Source organism: Tenrec ecaudatus, chromosome 17 (genome assembly GCF_050624435.1).
Source record: "Tenrec ecaudatus isolate mTenEca1 chromosome 17, mTenEca1.hap1, whole genome shotgun sequence".
Classification (NCBI taxonomy): Eukaryota; Metazoa; Chordata; class Mammalia; order Afrosoricida; family Tenrecidae; genus Tenrec; species Tenrec ecaudatus.
In genome coordinates, this window is record NC_134546.1 from 15948339 (window position 1) to 15969033 (window position 20695).

Consider the following 20695-nt stretch of genomic DNA (forward strand, 5'->3'; position numbering starts at 1 on the left):
CGAGGTGGTGGTGGTGCTACACGCCTGAGAGCCACGCAGGCAGTTCCCTATGCTGCCCTTCTAGCCAGCAGGGCATCGTCTCCTCCAAGGGGAGGAGGTGGGGCTTGTGGGTGGGTCCCTGTGCTCAGAGGGCACCTACGGCCATCCAGCTTCACTGCTTGAAGTGTTCATCTCTTGGCTTCAGGTTTAGCCTGTCCGGATCCTGCTTTGAAAGCTCCCCTGCCATCCCCTGGGCGAGCTGCTCCCTGCCTGCAGGGCAAGGGTGGTGGTGGATGCCTTTACACAACCAGACAGCCAACAACCAGTGGGCCACGTGGGGTGCCAGGTTATGGTCTACCGGAAAATGCTCGTATTTTTCCAGCAGCATAAAGAAAACCCACTGCCATTGATAGAGTTGATTCCAACACAGGATGACCTGACAGGACAGAGTAGACCTGGCCCCATAGCGTTTGCAAGGCTGAGCGGCTGATGGATATGTTACTGACCTTTCAGTTAGCAGCCGAGTACTACCCCACTGCACCCCAGGGAGCCTTTGGTTCCCAGTTGCCAGCGTCCTCATGTAGAATGTGAATGACAGATGAGGCCGCCTCACACTCAGTCAGTAAACCATGCATCTTGGTGTGGCCCGTTGGGAGCTCCCAGCTCTGGCACATTGCTCAATTAGTGAAATCAATGGCAACCCCGCTGACAGACTGGTTCAGGTGGTTGTAATGAAGGCTTTGGGGAAGCCCTTCCTGGCCAAGGCACCTCTCTATCAGTGGCCAAGTACACTGCCACAGACTGCCCTGGAGCCCCCAGCTGCTCTCCAGGCCCTCTGCCCACCACGAGATGGCCAGTCCCCTAAGGCAGAGCTGCCCTGGCCACCATCTGATCACTCCCTGCTGCCACACTCATTTATGAAGCTCTGGCTTCCCAACCACCCAATCCAGAGGCCATCTAGTGCAGGGGTCGGCCAATGACCGCTTCAGAGCCATACACAGCTCTTTCGGTACATCATTCATTATTTGTGACTGTGAAGTCCAATCGAAACATTTTCAAGAGCATTGCTCGGATTGTGGCGATTTCATTTGTTTGTCAACATGGATCGATGGCTCCTGAATCATTTTTAAGTTGTTATGAGCGATAGGATTGGCTCTGCCATCTCAAACGTTTGCCAACCTCAGATCTAGTAGATGCATGGGGCTAAGTGAGGCCTTCCTTGAAGAGGTCATCTAGAAGAAAGACAGAGGTGACCAGGACGGGAAAGGAGAGTTGTCATTATATGCATCGCCTATGAGTATTCACTAGATAACAAATGCTTTATAGACATGATTTCTTGTGGCTATTCAGTTCCTCCGGGGTCGGTCATTTAACAGATTGAGGACACAGGAGCTCGGGGAGATTGGACTCAAAGACTTCAACTGTGTCAGACCGGGGTTCACAGTGACGCAGCACCTCCTCTCAGCGTAAGAGAGGTTAATTGCATGGGGAAGACACATCCTGGCTCTTTTGCCCTGAGCCCCTTTATGCCCAGGCCTCTTCCCACGAGCCCTTCCAGTCACTTCATGCCACTTTGACCCCTTCTGAGAATCTGCCTTCCACTCAAGATTCTTACCGCTCTCCAAGTGATTCTTATGGACCCTGCTAACATGTAGGTTCTTGGGTGGAAATAGGGTCCCCGGTGACGCTGTGGGTTACATGTGGAACTGCTGATTTCAAGGCCGGCAGTTCAAACCCACCAACCCCTCTGCAGGAGAAAGCTGAGGCTTGCTGCTTCGTGACCCAAGAGGACCCGTTGCATTCTGCACTATAGGTCACTTTGAGTCAGCACTGGCTCCACAGCAGTGAGTTGGGGTGGAAATGCCGATTCTCAGCAGCAGGTCAAGGCCAGAATGAACCAGCTGGACGTCTTGCTCACTGCACATGCTGCCGGCAGCACTTTTGTCAGCATCTGTCCGTGTTCCCCAATATCCTGCCCCCTCCTCTCCCTCTCTCCCCTCCCTAACCCTGACCTGAGTGTGCGGCACATTCCAAATCACAGCTCCTCACCACACCATCCAGTCCCCAGGCATTTCCTGTTTTAAAAATCATTCGCTGGCCTCTGGGATGATGGGAAATGAGCATTGGGCAGTGGCTGCCCTCCCTCGAGGTTTGAGGAAGGAAGTCTGAGCCAGAGTGGAGTGGGTGAGCAAAAACATCGTCTCAGCCTTTCCCAAGATGTTCCCCAGGCTTCCCCACACAGGCCAGGAAATGGAGGCAGATGAGGCGATCGTTGGAAACCCCTGGGGCCTCGGCCTCTGCCCTTCAGTGCATGGAACACGAGACCTTGGGGTGACTGGAGACCCTGACCTGTGGCTAGCGTTCATGAAACCTCAAGTTGGTGGCATGTAGTGGTGCTCCGGCTGGGAGTTGGGTAACACCCATGGGCCCAGAATCCTTGCTGAGTCCAAAAATAATCCTCCAACCAGAGGAACGGCGTGCTTGGTAGAGAAACCCTGGAGGTGCTCTTCGGGCTTGGCCTGCTAGTGCTCAGTTCACTGCAGAAAACTAGGGCTAACTGCCCCGGGAAAGACTTTGTCTCAGAAATCCGGCAAAGGTTGGCTAGGCAGAGTCCCCGGGTGTACTTGGTAACCAGAGGGGAAGAAGGAAAGGCTTTGATACCAAGTAGGCAGCCCGGCCTGTAGTCAAGGACTCGCTCCCCGGCTGGCAGATGCAGGAGCTGGTCATGTGTGTGGCACCGAAGGCCCCTCTCCATCCGTTCATCCACTCTTCCACAGCTCCACGCTGACCAGCCTGTCCCAACCGTGTAGAGAGGCAGTGGCATGAGATGTGTCATGAGCTGTGTGTTGGCCAGGATGCCTCTCAGGAAAAGATCTGTGTGCAAAGAACTGAAAACTCTGATAATACGTTGGGCGTGGGGGTGGGGGGGATGGAGAGTCCTCCAGGGAACAGGGTGAGGGCACGGTCAATAATAACCAAACTGCCTTATAAGAAGCTAAATCTAATTGAGGACGAGCGCTGTCCGTTGATGAACGAGGGCTCGGGGACAAGGTGAGGAGAAGCTGGTGACTGCCACCTCGCCATCCGCCTTCCCTGACCTTGTGGGTGAGCCTCGTCGTCGCATTGCTCAAGGCCTCTGCCATTCTCTCCGCAGCCTCGAGGACGGGGCAGTTGCAAACGATAGCCGTAATAGGTCATTCTTTGGTCCTCCTGAGCCGGTGCCCTGAAATAAGTCCCTGGTTATACCTGCCCCCTGAACCTGCTGTTCTGGATGGCACGGGACCAGGCAGTGGTTTGTTCAGTGGTGCATCAGGTCTCCCTGAATCAGAACCAACACAAAGGGCCCCTAACAACAACACTGATGTGCTACCAGGAATTAGTCCGCTTAGAGACCACACTTGCCCTCTACGAGTACCCCCTGGGGCCAATAACTGTTCAGTGGACTGCAAATAACAGGAGCATGGTCCACCTCTGGTTTCCCTCTGCCCCCAAACTCATTGCCATCGGGTCGATGCTGGCTCCTAGTGACTGTGCCGGGCAGAGTAGAACAAGGCTGGCAATCTTTACGGAAGAAGGCTGTACAGCACAGAGGGTAGATTCAACCCACTGACCTTTTGGTTAGCAGCCAACCAAGGGCATTCACCACTGTGCTGCTAGGGCTCCTACCTTTCATTTTCCGTGCCCATTGACTTCTGTCCAGTAGCAATTCTCAGTTAAATATAGAGATGGATGGGTGGGTGGATTGGGGGGGGGGGGGCGGCCCTGACTAGATGCATGAAGGAACACGTGAGCCAACGTGTGACTGCGTTGACAAGCATGTTGATGGAGGAAGAGCTGAAAGTGGTAACCAGGGCGCACTGTTTTCTTGATCCTAAACAACCACAGACACCAGGGAGAATGGGACCCTCCGCCTGGGCGGCACTCTCACTAGCTGAACTAGTCTGTCTGTCTGCCCAGAAAGACACTTGAAGACGTTGACAGCACCGGCTTTGCCATGCCATAGTGACTTTGGCCCGGAATGCAGGCCTCTTAGAAAGTAGGTGACCAGATTTGCACTGACCTCTTCTTCTTTCTTTATTTATTTTCAGATCATCAAGGAAGTCCCTCCACCGCCTGCCGAGGAGAGTGAGGTAAGTGACTAGAATGAGATCTGGCCAAGTAGACCAGACAGGGGACCAGGGCAAGGAGCTGGTGAGGATGGCCCAGACTTTACTCGCTGCAACGCAGAGCTAAGCAGACCCAGGTCCCCACTGAGCGTGCGGTCGAGAGGCGGGGAAGTACCTCTTGGACCCGTTCCCAATGAGGGACCGAACAGGCACTGAGCAAAACTGGCTGCCAAAGTCACAGTCGTTTCTGGAAGGTTTTTCTCGCTGTGAACTAAATTCGAGTTGAGATGTCAATTCTGGTCTAATTTCTCTAATCGCTGGGATTAGGCAGAGGCCCAAGGTACTGCATTGTCCTCTACAACAAGCGTCCGAAGGTTGTTTTCCCTGCAAAGATGCTCCTGCCTTCTGGGCGTCCACCCCACCGCCCTGGAGCCCCTCCAAGACTCACCGCGACCCTCTCTAGGGCTTCCACAGCCGTAAGTCTCCATGGGAGCAGGCAGCCTCATCCTCCTGCCTCCGGACAGCAGATGAATTAGAACCTCTGGTCTTGTGGCTAGCCGTCGACCTCATACCCCATAGCACCGTATGTGTGCAGATCAGGGCAACGTGACCACCTTCTCCAGAGAGTCTGGTGGCTCCCAGAACAACCTGATGCTGAAACATTTCCACTCTTCTTTCATTTCAAGGTTTGCCATGGCAGGGATCCATATATACACACGGAGGGCAGGGTGCGAGGAGGGGGATTCAAACAATTTATGGAAAAATAGAATGAAAAGATAATGGAATTTCCCACTAACAGTTTTGAAGCCCCCTTATACTCGAGGGAGAATAGACTAATCAGACCCTGACCTTGCTTTCACGTCTTCATCCTCTGGAGTGGGGGGAAAAAGAGAGAGAGAACTCTTAGCCTTCCCCACCAAGTAGGCCAAGAAGCAGTTCTGCTACCAAGGGAAGCCTGCAGAAGAGAGTAGAGAAATGAGGTATTGATGGTTAATGAGGAGAATGACCATCCCGGGGCTAGATTGCAAAGCAAATGGCTTTCCTTTGAGTATTCCCAGGATAGCTGGACTCCCAGCATGCCACGCTGACCCATTTGGAAGCCAGAGGTCAGAAAACTTAGAGGCACCAAAAGATACATTGACATTTCAAGTTCATTCTCCTCAATCTCAAAGGCCTGCTGTGTGCACACCAAGCACCACCCCCTCGACACTCCCCTCCCCAAGGCCTTTGTCAAGTTTCCTACCTAGAGAAAGACGAATGATTAAATTTAAACTTCCATGTGACTCTTATATCCTGGAACATACGCGTGCGAGCCAAGGGGGTTAATGGCTGCAATCAATTAAAGCACATCTTGTTGGAATGTTAACTTTCTGCCCAGAAATCAGGGGAGGAAATTACATTGCTGTGCACAGAGCAGGGAGTGGGGGAGAGAAAACTCTCTTTACATCCCCCCCAAAAGCCTTTTTCTTAATCTATCAAGAGAAAGAATCTGGGTTCCTTCCAGTTTGGCTTTGCTCTGTTGTGTGCTGCTGCGTCTTTCAAGGCCAAGGAAAAAGAGGGCCCACAGCTCTCCCCTGACGGGATGCTCTGCTTGTCCTGAAGTGGGCGGGGTGGGGGGATCTTCCCTGTCCTCATCGAGGAGCTGTCTCCATTTTTCCAGGGGCTGGCACTGCATTGACCTTTGGAAGGCAACTTGCTGGCCACCGTGGACATAGCATGCTGGGGGGACTTAGGTCTCCTTCTGCAATGAGACCGAGGGGTCTGGCTGATTGCCCCGGACCCCAGGGCCCGGCGCAGGCTCTGCACCTTCCAAGATATATTTGTGGAATGACATGCTCTGCCTAGCAAAACCCCCTCTGGATCAAAACCAACCCAACCACCACGTCAAAACTTGAAAGCCACCTGGAGAGGAAGGGTTAAAGGCCAGGACAGAGAAGTGACCGAATCCAGAGAAGTTTTGTCCAAGTTTTCTACCTTCTCCTCACGACAAAGGGCGGGACTTCTGAAACAGAATGTCCGCCTCGGAATACTTGTGCTGGAAGGGGAGGTGCTGAGCTGAAGTGGGGGTGCCGCCGGCCAGAGACCGTCTCCAGAGCCTGCTGATTACCTTAGCGTATGTGCTGGCCCTGAGACGCCCTTGGCGCTGCGGGTTCGGTGACCCTAATATCCTTCCTAATGTGTTTTGGCAGACGACGACGAAAGCCCACAGAAACCAATGGTGTCACTTAGCCCAGGCCAAGCACTGTATCCAATGCTCTGCAGGGTCGTAGCTCTCACCTACACGACTCAGGCCACGGCAGCTCCCTGGGTTCAGATGCCACAGTCCCTTAAGCACGCCGCGTGTCCCACCGTCTCCACAAAAGACACCCTGATGCTCCCCATCACCACTAGTGTCTTCCTTCTCCAGGCTGCTCCCAAGGGGTTTTATGACTCCCTCCTTCGACATGGAGTTTAAAACCATTCGCTCCCTGGCTTCCTCTGTGCTCCCGCACCAGGCTCACTGTCTTGGAAAGAGGGCTGAGCACACGGTCTGGAACTGTCCAGTCACCGCTGTAGGGAGTCAAGCGCTCTCTGCGGCCGTCCCTTATCTTTTCATTCCACCTCCCCCTCAAGCCTGTGGTCGCTCTCTCTTAGGTTATTCATTGGGCTGCTTAGATCGTGCATCGCGTCGTTCACCGTCCTATCCCAAATAAACGATGTCTGCTATTGAATAACTGAACTTGGTGAATGAAGACAACATTTTGAATCCCCACAGTGAGCTTAGACAGGACTTTCTAAATCTGTGTCATCAAGCAGTGACATCCTTCTGCAAGGGGGTACCCCCCAAAAAAAAACCCGAACTTTTTTCAAAGCTATGTATGATCATTTGTCACTTTGAGGATTAAGAGTGTAGGGGTGGAGTCTGGCTTGTCAATCAGATCGTAGTCAATGAGGCCTCTGGGGGCATGGTCTTCAATAACACCATACCTGGTCACCAGTAATGACCTTTGTGGGGAAAGGGTCTGGGTCGCTTCAGAACTGTTCTTCAAAGCAGGGCATGTTTCCACTCAGTGCTCTTTTTCCTGGTCCATCAGAACCCGAGGCACAAATCTCACTGCAACCCTTCTCGTTCCCAAATCTGATAAAATTCACTGACTCGAGCTCCAAGGTAGTCCAGATAACTTCCCCATCTCTTCAATGGTCTGTCAACAGTCTTCAAGTACAAGTGCATGCATTTTGTCGACATTTTTGTCCATTTTAGAAGGCGACTCACATCCAGAATAAGGTTTGTCATCAATTGACATTTCACCTTTTTTGAAATGAGAAAACCACTCATACACTTGAGTTTTTTCCCATTGTGCTGTCCTTGTAAGCTGTGTTCAACATCACAATAGTTTCTTTGGCATTATTCCTGAGAAGAAAACAAATTTTCACAGCCACATGCTGTTCTCTTACATCAACCATCACAAAAATAAGGTTCGAGCTAAACTGCTTTTATGGAAAAATTCTCTGTGAACAGAGAACCTTCCCAGGCAACACCACTGGATGCACTACCTCGGAGCAAGTGGCTGGATGCTCACCTAGTGGGGAAAATGTGTACTACAAAAGCTCCGCCTAGTGGAGCTTTTTCCATCTTGGCCGTGCCCCCTCATACTCTAGGCATAAAGAGACTACGAAGGAAAAGTGCTTGCACTTTCAAGATCAGGGAACTCAGTTTTAAGAACTAACAGAGGCATCTCCTGAGTTCAGGGCCTTCTCTAATTGACAGCCAAGTGAGGGTTCCACACTGAATGTGCAGTTGTTCCAGGTAATTGCCAATTTATGGAAGAAGGACATCTTAGAGTACTTCTCCTGGTGGCTTAGTTCTAAATATAATCTCCATCCATGAATTTTTCAGAGTACACCTGAGTTTTTAATCTGGTCGTTGACTTGGAAAGACAGCCAAAGTTTAGGCCATCCCAAGGTGGAAAAGCCCAGGTCCAGTATGACTGGAGAAACTTCACGGAGACAATGCTGGGAACCAGCAACTCCACCTTGTCCTCTTCCCTCCTCCTTCCTAGCCTCCCTGCTCCCCTCCGGGACATGCTCCATCCCCTTCTCTCTTCTCTGACTTCCCCTCTTCACTCTGCTTGGCCGTGCTCCAGACTTGGTGATGGCATTTCTCGGGCTGTGGTTTCAGGATCTGCTCCCACTGTCTCTCCCCAGCCTCAGTCTCTCTGTTTCCCTCTCCCAGTTCCCAAGAGAGAACTATATTTGGTCCGGCTCACTGTTTCACTCCGAGCCGTCCACCCTCAGTCATAAGTCGTGGTTAACCTTGAACTGGCTTCCCATGGGTCACCCACTCCTGGCTCTATCAGCTGCTGGCAAAAGGAAGAGCTTTGTTTCCTAACAGGCCCCCTGGGGTTTGATGAGAGTCACTCCCTTAGAAAGGAAGAGTCGCCCCTTGGGATTAGTAGGATTTAATAATCTAGACCTCTGTCTAACTAGATATTAAATTACCGACGATATCCAGGAGCCCGTGCCATCTTCCTGTTCCCCTGCCATACTTATAGAGCCCTGGTGGCATAGTGGTTACGAGTTGGGCTGCGATCCACAAGGTTCACAGTTCAAAACTACCAAGAGCTCCTCAGAAGAAAGAGCTTTCTACTCCGATAAGCAGTTACAGACTCAGAAACTCATAGGACCAGTTCTACCCTCTCTCGTAGGGTCGCTGGGCATTGACATCAACTCGAAGGCAGTGAGTTTGAGTTGAGCTTTGTTGAATCTTGAAAGGAAGGGCTCAGTAAGAAGTCCCTGACTGGATGGAAAGTTAGCAAAGGTTTTCTCTTAAGCAGCTATGTGTCTGGGACCTACACAAACCTACATATCAAGTCCAAGTACTGGAAAACAGGAAGCCTCTTCTTCACTCATCATTTTTTTCTTGTTCTAGCCAATGTACAAACGCTTATACTTCAGCGGTCTTCTTACTTCACCATGGTGCCCTGCTCAGGTTTCTTAGTAATACGTTGTGTGTGCTGATGAAAAACCAAGCATCCCCTTCTGTCCTGGGCCCTCTTCCTTTCCCTTCAGAACCTCTGGCTTAAACAACTAAATATCGGGTGAGAAATAGGTAAAGAAGCAAAAGCCAAACCTAGCCCATGACCATCAAGTTTATTATCACTAGCAGCAACCTTGCAGAACAGAATATAACGGCCCAATAGGGTAAGGCTGTAAATCTCTACACCTTTTCTCCTGTAGCATTGAAGGTAACCTCTCTGGCTTCCCCCCAAAAGGCTTCAAATGGGACAGCCAGCTCTACTGGAGGGTCTGCCCTCCAGGACTTCCCAGGCTTGGGAGTCTCTCTGACTCTAGTGTTTTAAGTTCATGTCATCATCCTCATGAACTTCACTCCTCTATAGATGTAAACGGAGCCTCAGTGGGATGGTGCACTGAACTTTGGGCTGCTAACTGCAAGGTCAGCAGTTTGAACCCATCAGTCATCCCCTGGGAGAAAGATGGGACTTTCTGTTCTCTTAAAAATTTGCAGCCTCAGAAATCCAAAATGGTAGTTTTACCCTGTTCTATAGGGTCATTGAGGAATCCTGGTGTCTTAGTGGTTACTCATTGGGCTGCTAACCACAAAGTGAGCAGTTCAAAACTACTCATCTGTTCCTCAGGAGAAGGCTTTCTACTCCCATAAAGAGTTAGTCTCGGAAACTCACAGGGGAAGTTCCACCCAATCTTATGAGTCGGTATTGATTTGATGACAGTGAGTTTGTAGATACATATCTATCTCCAAACTCTCACTGCCATCGAGTCGATGCAGACTCACCATGACCCTATAGAACAGGATAGAATTGCCCGTGTGAGGTTTCCAAGACTCTTAACTTTTTACAGGAGTAGAAAGCATGGCCTTTCTTCCCAGGAGCAGCTTGGTTAGCAGCCCAACACAATTAGCCGCTATGCCACTGGGGCTCTTTAGGTGTGTGTGTGTGTGTGTGTGTGTGTGTGTGTGTGTGTGTGTGTGTGTGTAAATTATATTATAGACAGATGTGGGGGGAGAGAAAGAGAGAGACCATCTTGTTGATGGCAGCATTCACTTTGGTTTTTGCCAAAATACAGCGTTTTGTCAGCAAGCAGTAGAGATGCAATGACAGATTCTTGAGTGACTGAGGGAGGGAGGGACTGGACGAATAAATGGTCTTTGTTTAGGGCTACACTGGGATAAGCTTAGAGCTTAAGATGTGTTACAGTTCAATAAAATTTAAACGTAATTCCGAGACTAATTTAATATTATTTCCTTGGCTTGAATTCTGTGTTGTAGTCATGTTCTCCTTTTGAGAGAGCGTTCCCATTGGAACCCAGAGCGAATTGGAGCTAAGAAGCCACTTGAGTCAACTCCACGGAGTGCTGTTCCAATCAGCCTGTGGAGTTGTCTGGAATGCCGTCTACAAGGCAGAGTGAGGTTGCCCTAGGGTCGGAGACCTCACCTCTGCCCCCCCATCGGTTTCTTTGATAACGAATGGCTAGGTGAAGGAGCTCTGGTGGCATAGTGGGCTCCCAGTTAGGCTGCTAACCACAAGCTCAGCAGTTCAAATCCACCAGCTATTTCTCATGGGACAAAGACGAGACTTTCTGCTCCCCTAAAGATGTATAGCCTCTGAAACCCATGAAGCCAGTTCTGTTCTGTCCTATGATTGGAATTGACTTTGTGGCAGTGAGCCATTTATAAAGGTCAACTATGTTTCGAGTGAGCAGAGGCTTGTACAAGGAGCCATTGGAACACAAGAGGTGTTGCTGTTGTGGTTAATGGCCATCAAGTCCACTTCAACTCACGTGACCCTGTGTACAACCAAGCCAACCAGTGTCTGGTCCCACACCGCCTTCTGATCCTCAGTATGTTGGAGGCCCTTGCTACATCTGTTGTGAGTTTGAGGGCTCATCCTCTAGTCCTGTGAGACAATAGTCTGATGTGATCCGTAGTGTTTTTAGCATCAGCTGAGTTTTGAAGTAGCTCCCAGGCCTTTCATCTTAGTCTGGAAGATCTGCTGGCATCTGTCCACCATGGGTGACCCTGCTGGCGTTTGGGAAACTGGTGGCATAGCATCACAGCACCATTCAAGCCATCGCAGTGCCACCGACATCGGAAACTGGGAACACGAGAGGGGAGCCTTGAATGCTTTGGGAAATCAGGGAGCTCTTCGCAGAATAGATTCCATTTGCCCTGGGTCTTTAATGATGGGTAGAAGACATGAGGGAAGGGTTATGCAGACATATGGAGTCGGGAGCACTGGAGCATGGTTGGGAAAGATGGGAAAGTTCAGTGTCTGAGGATAGCGCGGCCCTCCTTCTACTAGGGGCTAACCAAATGTGCGCATCAGGCTTCTTCTTCTACAGCTGTTTCTTCTTAAAGCCAGGCTGGCGTGGAAGGCACGCCCAGGTCTGCCTGAGGACACGCAGACCAAAATGGACCTCTACCGTCCACATCATGCAGGACCATTGGTCTTCCCCAAATGTCAGCCAGCCGGATGCCTGGGGCCACCACATCCTTGAATCAAAACTGTCTTGAACCCCATGATGGAAAGTCAGCCGTCCTCCCTAATCTGCGCAGTTCCTCCCAGGCTCCACTGGCTTGCAGTTCCTTCCCTGCCCTGTACTGGACACCACTCTGACCCCCCACAATCCCCACTGGGTTCCCCTGGCATGAGCCTTCTAAGGGGCTTTTACTGCAGGTGTGAAGGTATGGGGGTTGGTTTACAACACAGAGCAGCCAGCATTGGACTGGTCTCCTTTCCCACTGGTAGAAGCCTTCACTGGCCATCCTCGCTCACGTCCCCCTGGCTGTTTGCTGGAAGTTTCTATGCTTTTCTGTGCTTCTGCTGCTGCCGACTGCCCACAAACCCCCAATTCCTGATACATTGCTCATCCAAAGCAATTGGACCAGCCAAGTGTCTTCCAGGAACTGGAAAGGACATTAAATCTCTTCCCTAGAAGTGAGATCACTCAAAGCATTTCTGTGGCTATACCTGCAGTGGTGGAGCGGGACACTTTGGGCTCCCGGCCACAAGGTCAGCAGTTTAGAAACACCAGCACCCCATGGGAGAAAAATTGGGGTTCTCTACTTCCGTAAATAGTTCCTGTCTCCGAATCCCACAGGGGTAGTCCTCCCCTGCCCTGAGCCAGCATCACTAGATGCCAGTGGTGACACAGAGGCTTCCCCACGTCCTGCTAGAGCGTCCTTGAAGCCATAAGGAGACAGCCATGTGAAATTCACTCTCAAGAATTGCCTGTGTTCTTAGTGGAATCTGGGGACTGACCATCTTGATCAGTGTTTGACCAAATGTAAAGATGCACCCGATCGCCCCATCCCTTCCCAAGATTGCACAACCTTCCTGTGGAGCGTGTAAACAAGGCCACGCTAGCTGCAGGGGAAACGGTGACTCCCCATTAGTCAATCCCTGGGTTTGGTGCTGTCTTGTGCTCTTTTTTGTTTGAGTTTGGCAGGCAAGCTCTGGTCAGGGGACTGAGAGTTGGGCTTGGTGGTTGAAGAGGCTGTGGAACGGATTTCTTAAGCTCTCGTGTGTGTGTGTGTGTGTGTGTGTGTGTGTGTGTGTGTATTAGGAAGAGAGTTACAGAGCAGATAATCAATTTTATATTCAACCACTCACACACATTTTGCCTCAACTCATGCTTGGCAGTCCCCCTCAATGTAGCGTTTCTTGTCCGACTTCTTTCCAGTGTTTCCTGTCTCCATCCCTCCTCCTTTCCCAACCCACTGAACTCCGTCCTTGGAGAAAGGCTGCCTGTTTGGTCTTGGATGGGTTGAGTGTTCTAACACAGGGTGAGTGCACTGCTAGACCTAACAGGTGATGAAAGGCTGACCGTGGCCTAGCGGTCCCACCTGTCCCTATCTGACCAGTCAGCCTGGTCTCTTTGGCGATTTTGAGTTCTGTCCCACATGTCTCTCCCACCCTGTCCCAGATCCTCTAATGTGATTTTTTTTTTCAGAGTAATTGGTAGTGGCAGCCAGAACAACCATCTAGTTGTTTCTGGTTTCAGGGTTATAGAGAGACAAATATTTGCATGGTCCGTTAGTCCAGTGGACTGATTCTTTCCATGTGTCTTTCCCCAGACAGAGAGATTAGAGTTCGCTCCTGACGGTCCAACACTATAATCCACCTGTCATCCTCCTGCAGAGCAGGTGCTGGGTGCAATCTCCGTCCTTTCAGCTCCCAGCCAAGAGCATCGCCACTGCAGGGCCAGGGCTCCCTAGTAGAGTAGGAGGGTGTGTTAGTCTGGGTACATTAGAGAAACAAATCCACAGAAATTCATGTATAACAGAGAGTTTTATGTAAAGGTTAAGTGCACATTCAAGAAAACATCCCAACCCAGTGCTGCCCAAGTCCACAAGTCTAACATTAACCCATATGTCCGACACCAATCCACAAAGTCCTCCTCCATCTCACAAACACACACTATGATGCCAACTGCAGGAGGAAAGCCAAGTCAGTGAATGTATAAGCATCTCAGAGCTGGCAGGAGTCTCCACACGGCTGCTCCAGCACCCAGGGATGCATTGGGGTAGGTCCACGTGACTTCTCTCAGGGATGTCATATAGGAAGTGAGCCTTGCCAGCTGAAGCAGGGAACTGACTAAGGCAGATGCACCCTAGTCCACCCATCACAAAACAAGAGACCCGAGAACTAGAAAGACGAGGCTCACTGAGCCATTTATCCCTCCGCCTTTCAGTTAACCCCACATGTGTTTATCGGCCAGGTTGGCACAATAAACTACCTCCAAGGGACAGTAAATGAACAGCAAACCTCGTTCCACCCCATAAGTAAAATAAGTGGATCATGATGCAGACCAGGACTACTTTTACAGAATGCCGGAGGAGGCGGGGAGCTCTCTGAGCCGTGATCAGGCAGCAGATCAGCTTATGCTCCAGCCTGGAGATAGGAACGTGCCCGGCAGAGCTGAGCATCACAGAGGGCCAGGAGGCTGGCACGTGAAGGGGCGTGGTGAGGTGGAAGCTGAGAAGGGAGCAAGGACCGGCACCTGCACATTAGTCTGGGGACTGGCTTTGTGGGGAATGGCTTGTAGGAGAGTCCATGTGGCAGTGGAGAAGCAGTATGGAGGCTCTGACGGTGTCCTGGAGAGAGCTGTTGGCAGCCTGGGGCCAGCTGGGGGTCAAGATGGAGAAGCCCATGGAATTGAGGGTTTTTTTACAAGTACCGTCACAGAGCTTGCTGGTCAATCAGGACACGGGTCGGCGGGGCCAGTGAGGAAGGCGGTGTTGCAGGCCTGGGAAGGAGTAGCTTTGAGTCGGATAAAGTCAGGACGTCTTGGCACAGTATTGTGGAGGTGACAATGAGCTTCCAGGGATAGAGGTGGATGGGCAGCCAGGCCTAAGGTAGAAATCGAGGCGTCTTCACCTTGGAGGCGGGATGAGACAAGGGCCCCTGCACAGGACGGCTGCTGAGTGACCCCGGAGTCGTTTTATCTTTACGTCCACCCAACATGCGCAGAGCCCAACTGCTCTGCAGGCTTTTCAAGGTTGTGACCTCTGGGAATCTGTCTACCAGACCTTCCCTTCAGGGTACAGCGGCCAGGGCTTCCCGGTCCTTTCGCTTAGTGCCTGTGTGCCTCTCAGGGACTTTCCCAAGGAAGAGAGACTCAGGGATGCACAGGCCCAGGGACAGAGCCGCAGCCCCACCAGGTTAGTCCCGCTCTATAGATTAGGAAAATCTGCTTAGTGACTTGCCCGGGGCCAGAGACCAAGCGGTAGCATGGAACGTCGCCCCGTCCACTGGGCCATAGAGACCTGAACTCGGTAGTCGTAGTCACGGTGCTATGCCTCGGTGTGAGTCGCAGCAGATTCACCTGGTGCTCTCTCTGCAGGAGGAAGACGATGATGGTCTGCCGAAGAAGAAGTGGCCGACAGTGGACGCCTCTTACTACGGCGGGCGGGGCGTTGGAGGCATCAAAAGGATGGAGGTCAGTGCACAGCTTAGGAGCCTTGGTGGCAGAGGTGGGCTGTGATCTGCAGGATCAGCAGGTCGAAACCACCGGCTGCTCCTCTAGAGAGAGACAGGGCTTTCTACTCCGTGAGCAATGTCAGCCTTGCAAACTCACAGGGGGCTGCTCTGTCCCATCCAGAGTCTACTCAGAGTTCTCCCAAACTCACAGGGGGGCTGCTCTATCCCATCCGGGAGTCTACCCAGAGTTCTCCCAAACTCACAGGGGGCTGCTCTGTCCCATCCGGAGTCTACCCAGAGTTCTCCACTGTCGCTATGAGCTGAAATGAACTCGATGGCAGTGAGCTGGGTCATTTTGTTTGGTTTTTAAGGGAGATCGTGATAGACGGTCTCAGACAGTGGAGCCCTGGTGGCATGGGGGTGACACGCCGGGCTGCCGTCACAAGGTCAGCAGTAGGAAAACCACCCGTTACAGTCTGGGAATCTCACAGGGGCGGTTCTACCCTGTCCTACAGGGTTGCTAGGCGACAGCATCGACTCCATAGCAGTGAGCATGGAGCTGGGTGAACCTGCCTGGGTACCAACGGCTCAGGGATGGAGACCCAAGCAAACAAACCGGAGCTACTCCTTGAGGTCCAGGCAGCAGGTTATTGGTAGGAGGCAGAAAGATGAGGAGAGACCCAGCCTTATAACGGTACAGCCCCAGAGCTCATACACCATGGCGCAGAGGAGACCCGCTGTCTGTTCCACCCCCACCATGGCCTCACTCTTCTCTCATGGGAATAAAACCCAAAGTGCTTACCTGGGCCCACAAGGCCTTCACGTGTGCTCTGGTCACAGGCTGGGGGCTTCCTCTACATGGCCACCCACACAACCTGCTCCCACTGATGGACCCATCAGCCCGCCCCCCCCCCCCAACACACACACACACACACAACTGTTCTCTGCCCCTTCAAACCCAATAGAATTGAGGATCCGTAGACAGCTTAGGTTGTCACCGCTATATTTTCCGGACGCCATCAAGGTATTGCTGGCTCCTGGCACCCCAGGTAGGGCTGTGCTCCATTGGGTTTTCAGACAAGAACTCCCGGACTTTCTTCCCAGGTAGCTCCGCATGGACTTGAATGCCCAAGCTTTAGGTTAGCAGTCAAGCTCGGCAGGAGTCAAGGGACTCCTCCCCCCTGTTACTGTGATGGGTGTTGGTTTTGACTGGCAGCTGCCCCATGGGAGAGAGCAGAACTGCCCCAGACGGTGTACCAGACCGAGCAACTACCGACCTAGCCTGGAGCTGCCCAACCCACACGGATTTGTGGTGCGTCGCTTTGGCTGATTGCATTTCGTGTGTTTTAGGTTCGCTGGGGAGAGAAGGGCTCCACAGAAGAGGGGGCTAAGTTGGAGAAGGCAAAGAATGCCAGAGTCAAGATGCCCGAGCAGGAGTACGAGTTCCCCGAGCCGCGCAATCTCAACAACAACCTGCGGAGACCCTCCTCCCCCCGGAAGTGGTACTCTCCCATCAAGGTAGGCGTGCTCCCGCTCCCGCTCCTGCCTGGCAGACCTGTCCTCTTTCCTAGCCCAACCCTTGCCCCAGAAGAATCCGCTCATCAGACGTGGTAGCATATCAAACCAAACTCCAGCTGCCCTCGGCGGCATCCTAAAACGATGAGCTTGCAAGAAAGAGCAGGCGATTACTTTCTCAAGTTCCTTATGACCTACGTTGAGAACCAGGCTGCTCAGGTCACCAGGACAGCGCATTGGAAAGAGGGAGGTCTGTGAGTCGTGTGGCTAGGGCTGAAACCCCAGGGGGCTGTTACCTATTTGCATGACATCTCCTAACTTCGTGTAGCAACCAGTGCCACTTCCGATAAAAAGGGCCGGGGCTCCCCCTTGACCCGCCCCATTGCATGCTGCCCTATCTCCTGCACCTCTCCTCTGAGTACTGGGACACCAAGGGGACCGTGGGGTGCTGAGGAGCCCCTGGAGTGGCCTTGACTCTCAACTCACTCTCCCTGACTGTGTTCCTCCACCGTCTCTCTTCCCTCCACACATTGATGGCTTAAACCTTCTTGGCTTACTGGGAGAGATCATACCACCAGCAGCAGCCAACTTTTCCTGAAGGCCTCTTTCCTTGTCCCATTTGGCTGAAGATGTCTTTAAATCCATGTGGTCCTACCCACACCCTCCCTCGCTTGCCTCTCCCATAAGCCTCAGCAGGATGCCAGTTGTCAGAAGGTCCCAGAAAGGACTCTTAAGACAGCATCGGTCTCCTGCCCTCGTTTCAAAAAGGAGGAAGAGGCAATGGGGAGAAGCCGCCTTGCTCTGTCCACGTTCTAGAATCTTACGCCTCAAAGCAGGACCTTAGCCTCCAGCTCCAGACTGCAAGCAGACTTGAGCCAACCTTGAGACTCAATATCAGAGCAAATGCTCCCCACCACACCAGGAAAACACATACACACACGCATGCGCATAAACACGCATACACCCTCGCCCAAGTCTTACCCCTTCTTCAATTCCAACAAAATCATATTAGTCGTTACCCAGAATTATTGGCTAAGATTAGATCAGCCCTTCCACTAAGACTTCAAAAGACACACCATTTCAAATTCCATGGATTGTCTTCTCGTGGTCCAGCAAGCCCACGCCCGGACTTGCGGAGCTGTGTTGAAAGCACTGAGATTCTTTTCTAAGATAAGTTACGCCCGGGGCAACGGACTGAACTCTGGAAAGATGTGGACAAAACGCAGCTCACCTGGCTAGCAAGTGCAGTTTGCTTCCAATTTTGTTCTAATGTGGAGCACGCAGTGGCGTGCCTGCACAGACAGGAAGGAGCCAAGTAGAATCTCAGCGATGAAGAAGAAAGGGAGTTTTCTCGTCATTTCCCCCCTCGGCATCTGTCCCTAGTGGCGCAAACACGGCTTCTTTGATGACAGCCAGGTTTTCGTTTCTGTAACGCTGGGCTTTAAAAGAACATTCATTCTATTTCCGGGCCCTAGCGTCTGCTTAAGAGCGTGTTGTCCCTCTGTGAGCGGGTAGTGGAGGACTGAGTTCTGGGAAATCAAGAGGGAGCCAGACAAAGACATTTAGAAACCTAACATTCTCAACATTCACTTGGAACGAGTATCGATTCCGTAAAGTGTTGTGTACCTTCCATGTACCAAGGAGCTAACTGCAAAAGTCAGCAGTTCAAATCCACCCGTCTGCATGGAAAAAGAGATGCGGTGGTCTCCTTCCTTCAGAGTGTACCATCTCAGAAACCCTCAGAGGCAGGTCTACTCTGTCCTGTAGGGTGGTTGCGAGTCAGAGTCCACTGAGCAGGGTTACGTCCCAGGCGCTCCCACTTGCTAAACATGCCCTCTGCCAGAGAGCCCATTCTGGCTCACAGCCACCCTCAAGGATAGACTGGACTGGCTTGCTTCCTGGCATTCCCAAGACCACGAATTTGTACGGGAGCTGAGAGTTCATCTTTCGCCCTCGGGATGACTGGTGGATTCAAACTGCGGGCCTTGTAGCAAACAGCCTGATGCTCACCAGGGCTCCTCACTCCATATTCAGAGGTTTCCAAATCTGGCCGAGTGTCAGTCACTTGGGAGAGCTGGAAACTGAAACGCAGACTCTAGTCCCTGCCTCACACCTAAGGTCTCAGAGTCACAAGAGCCCCCAACCCGCAAAGTGCTTTGGCTTTATGTCATCGTGGGGAAATTCCTCTTACCCCCAGTGCCTGCCTTTTCAAACTTCACACCTGCACTCCCTCAGCGAGAGTCCTGTTCCTCTACTGCCCCAGCTCCCAGGCCCCCGCAGCCTCTGGTCCTGACCTCCCGTGGAGGCGTGTGAAAAGTCACCGGTTCAAAATCCAGGTCCCAAATCACAGAAGCAGCACCACCTGGAACTGTGAGGAATGCAGCTGCCCAGGCCCCGCCACAGACCTGCTGAGTCAGAAAGTCAAGGGTTTAAGCAAGCCCTCGGGGTGGGAGACCATGCTCGCTCAGGTGGATGAACCACTGGGGTTAGCTGACTCCTGGGCTCAACCTTGACCTCTTTCCTGCCCCAGCCTCCAGCCTCTTCTTGGTGTTTGTCTCCCTATCTGGGGCACCACGGAGGGTCTCTTCCCTTCGCTCCTGGTCTCTCTTCTCTCTGCCTTTGAAGAGGCTTCCTGGCATGCCTGCTTTTTAAATAGAAGCGGTCACAGAAGGTTCTAGTCGCCTTCCGTGGGAGGCTCCCTGATGGCTGAAAGTGAGGTGCCTGGATTGTGAAGGCACCGGTCCATTTTCACCCCAGACCCAAGGGCCGGATTAAGGCTCAGTGGTTGGGATCTGCATCTCATGGGATCACCGAAAGTGCCAGGCTGGATAGCTCAGACACACCCAGTCTCTTTGGCCTGGTGGAGCAGCCAGCCCATGGGTGTGATCATTCGTGTTCATGACCCTTCTCCTAATCAACTTTGACACCACCACCTCCACCCCAGGTACACCAACTTTGTGTGATTCATCTTTGAATTCCCAATCCACAGCCCTGCCCCTTGTCACCATAGAGACCCCACCATCTCTTGTCCAGGAGCCATGCAGTGTCATCATGGCATCAACCCAGAGCACCAGGCTGCATACTGTCTCCTGAGGTCCAAACAGATCCATCTGGGACTCTCCATCCAAGGGAGGTGGCATTCTTCTCCCATCTCTTTGAGGACAATAAAGGCACCAAAGAGCTGCTCCTAAGCCTATCTGGGCTGGGCAGTTGAGAGACGAGCGGAGCATTTGAGGTTAAAAATGCAAACAGGACTTCAGAAGAAGTAGACTGTGTCTTTTCTCCGGGGAGAGAGCTAATCTTCCAGCCCAGTGTTCACACTCGGTGTCTACTCCAGGCTGAGCTCACAAAGCCCCTGACCGGCCCTGAGCCCTGGGCGATTTGGTACCTTAGACTCTACACCTTTCCCCTGGATTAGTCAGGGTCTTGGAAGGAAACAGAAAGCATACTCCAAGGGTCGGACTGGAGGAGTTGAATGAAGAAACTCACAGAGGTGTGCTTAAGGCTAAAGGAGCGCACAGGGCTGGTGAGGCAGCCAGGCCCTACTAGGAACAGGTGCTGTCGCCACCCCAGCCCGCCAGGGCAAGGCGAGAAAAGATGTCAGTGGAACCCCAGAGCTGGCACCGCATGGAAGCAGCCACCCAAGGGCAGCTCCAACCATCACCCTGCCACCTCTGTGTGTATGGTCCGAAAGCTAAGAATGGCTTTCACTGGTTACGGTTTAGTCAGCATCCACCCAAGACCCTCGGTTTGAATTCCTTGCATGTTACGTCTACAACACTTAAAACATTGATGCTTTCTGGCCCCCAGTGGAAGAAAGTGTGCTGGCCCCGTACCTGTTGCAGATGGGTATCCCATTGCTGCCCAGAGTGCATTGCGGCAGGGCGGAGCCGAAGGAACAAATATCCACACTTCTTGTCTCATTTCCTGCTGCTGCTGCTGCCCACTGACCAGTCCAGCAGGTGTCGGGTTCAGCCTTCCAGGGCGTGAGCAAGGCAGAGGCACTCAGACAATGGACAGGGTCAGGGAGCTTGTGAAGGACAACCAGTCCACTCTCTGCCCCCTGCTATCCTCAGGCTAGAGGAGAACCATCCACCTCCGAAAAATCAGCCACGGGACACTGTGAAGCCCATTTCCACCAGGACATGCATGGAACTG

The 20695-nt window shown here is 52.2% G+C and overlaps 1 protein-coding gene across 1 annotated transcript in view; it reads left to right on the forward strand.

The window, feature by feature from the left end:
• ANTXR1 (ANTXR cell adhesion molecule 1) overlaps window positions 1–20695 on the forward strand; it is a 258758-nt gene that overhangs the window by 160533 nt on the left and 77530 nt on the right. The window contains exons 14-16 of the mRNA XM_075535944.1: window positions 4068–4109; window positions 14946–15041; window positions 16373–16540. Coding sequence (XP_075392059.1) covers window positions 4068–4109; window positions 14946–15041; window positions 16373–16540 — 306 coding nt within the window. The remainder of the gene's footprint in view (window positions 1–4067; window positions 4110–14945; window positions 15042–16372; window positions 16541–20695) is intronic.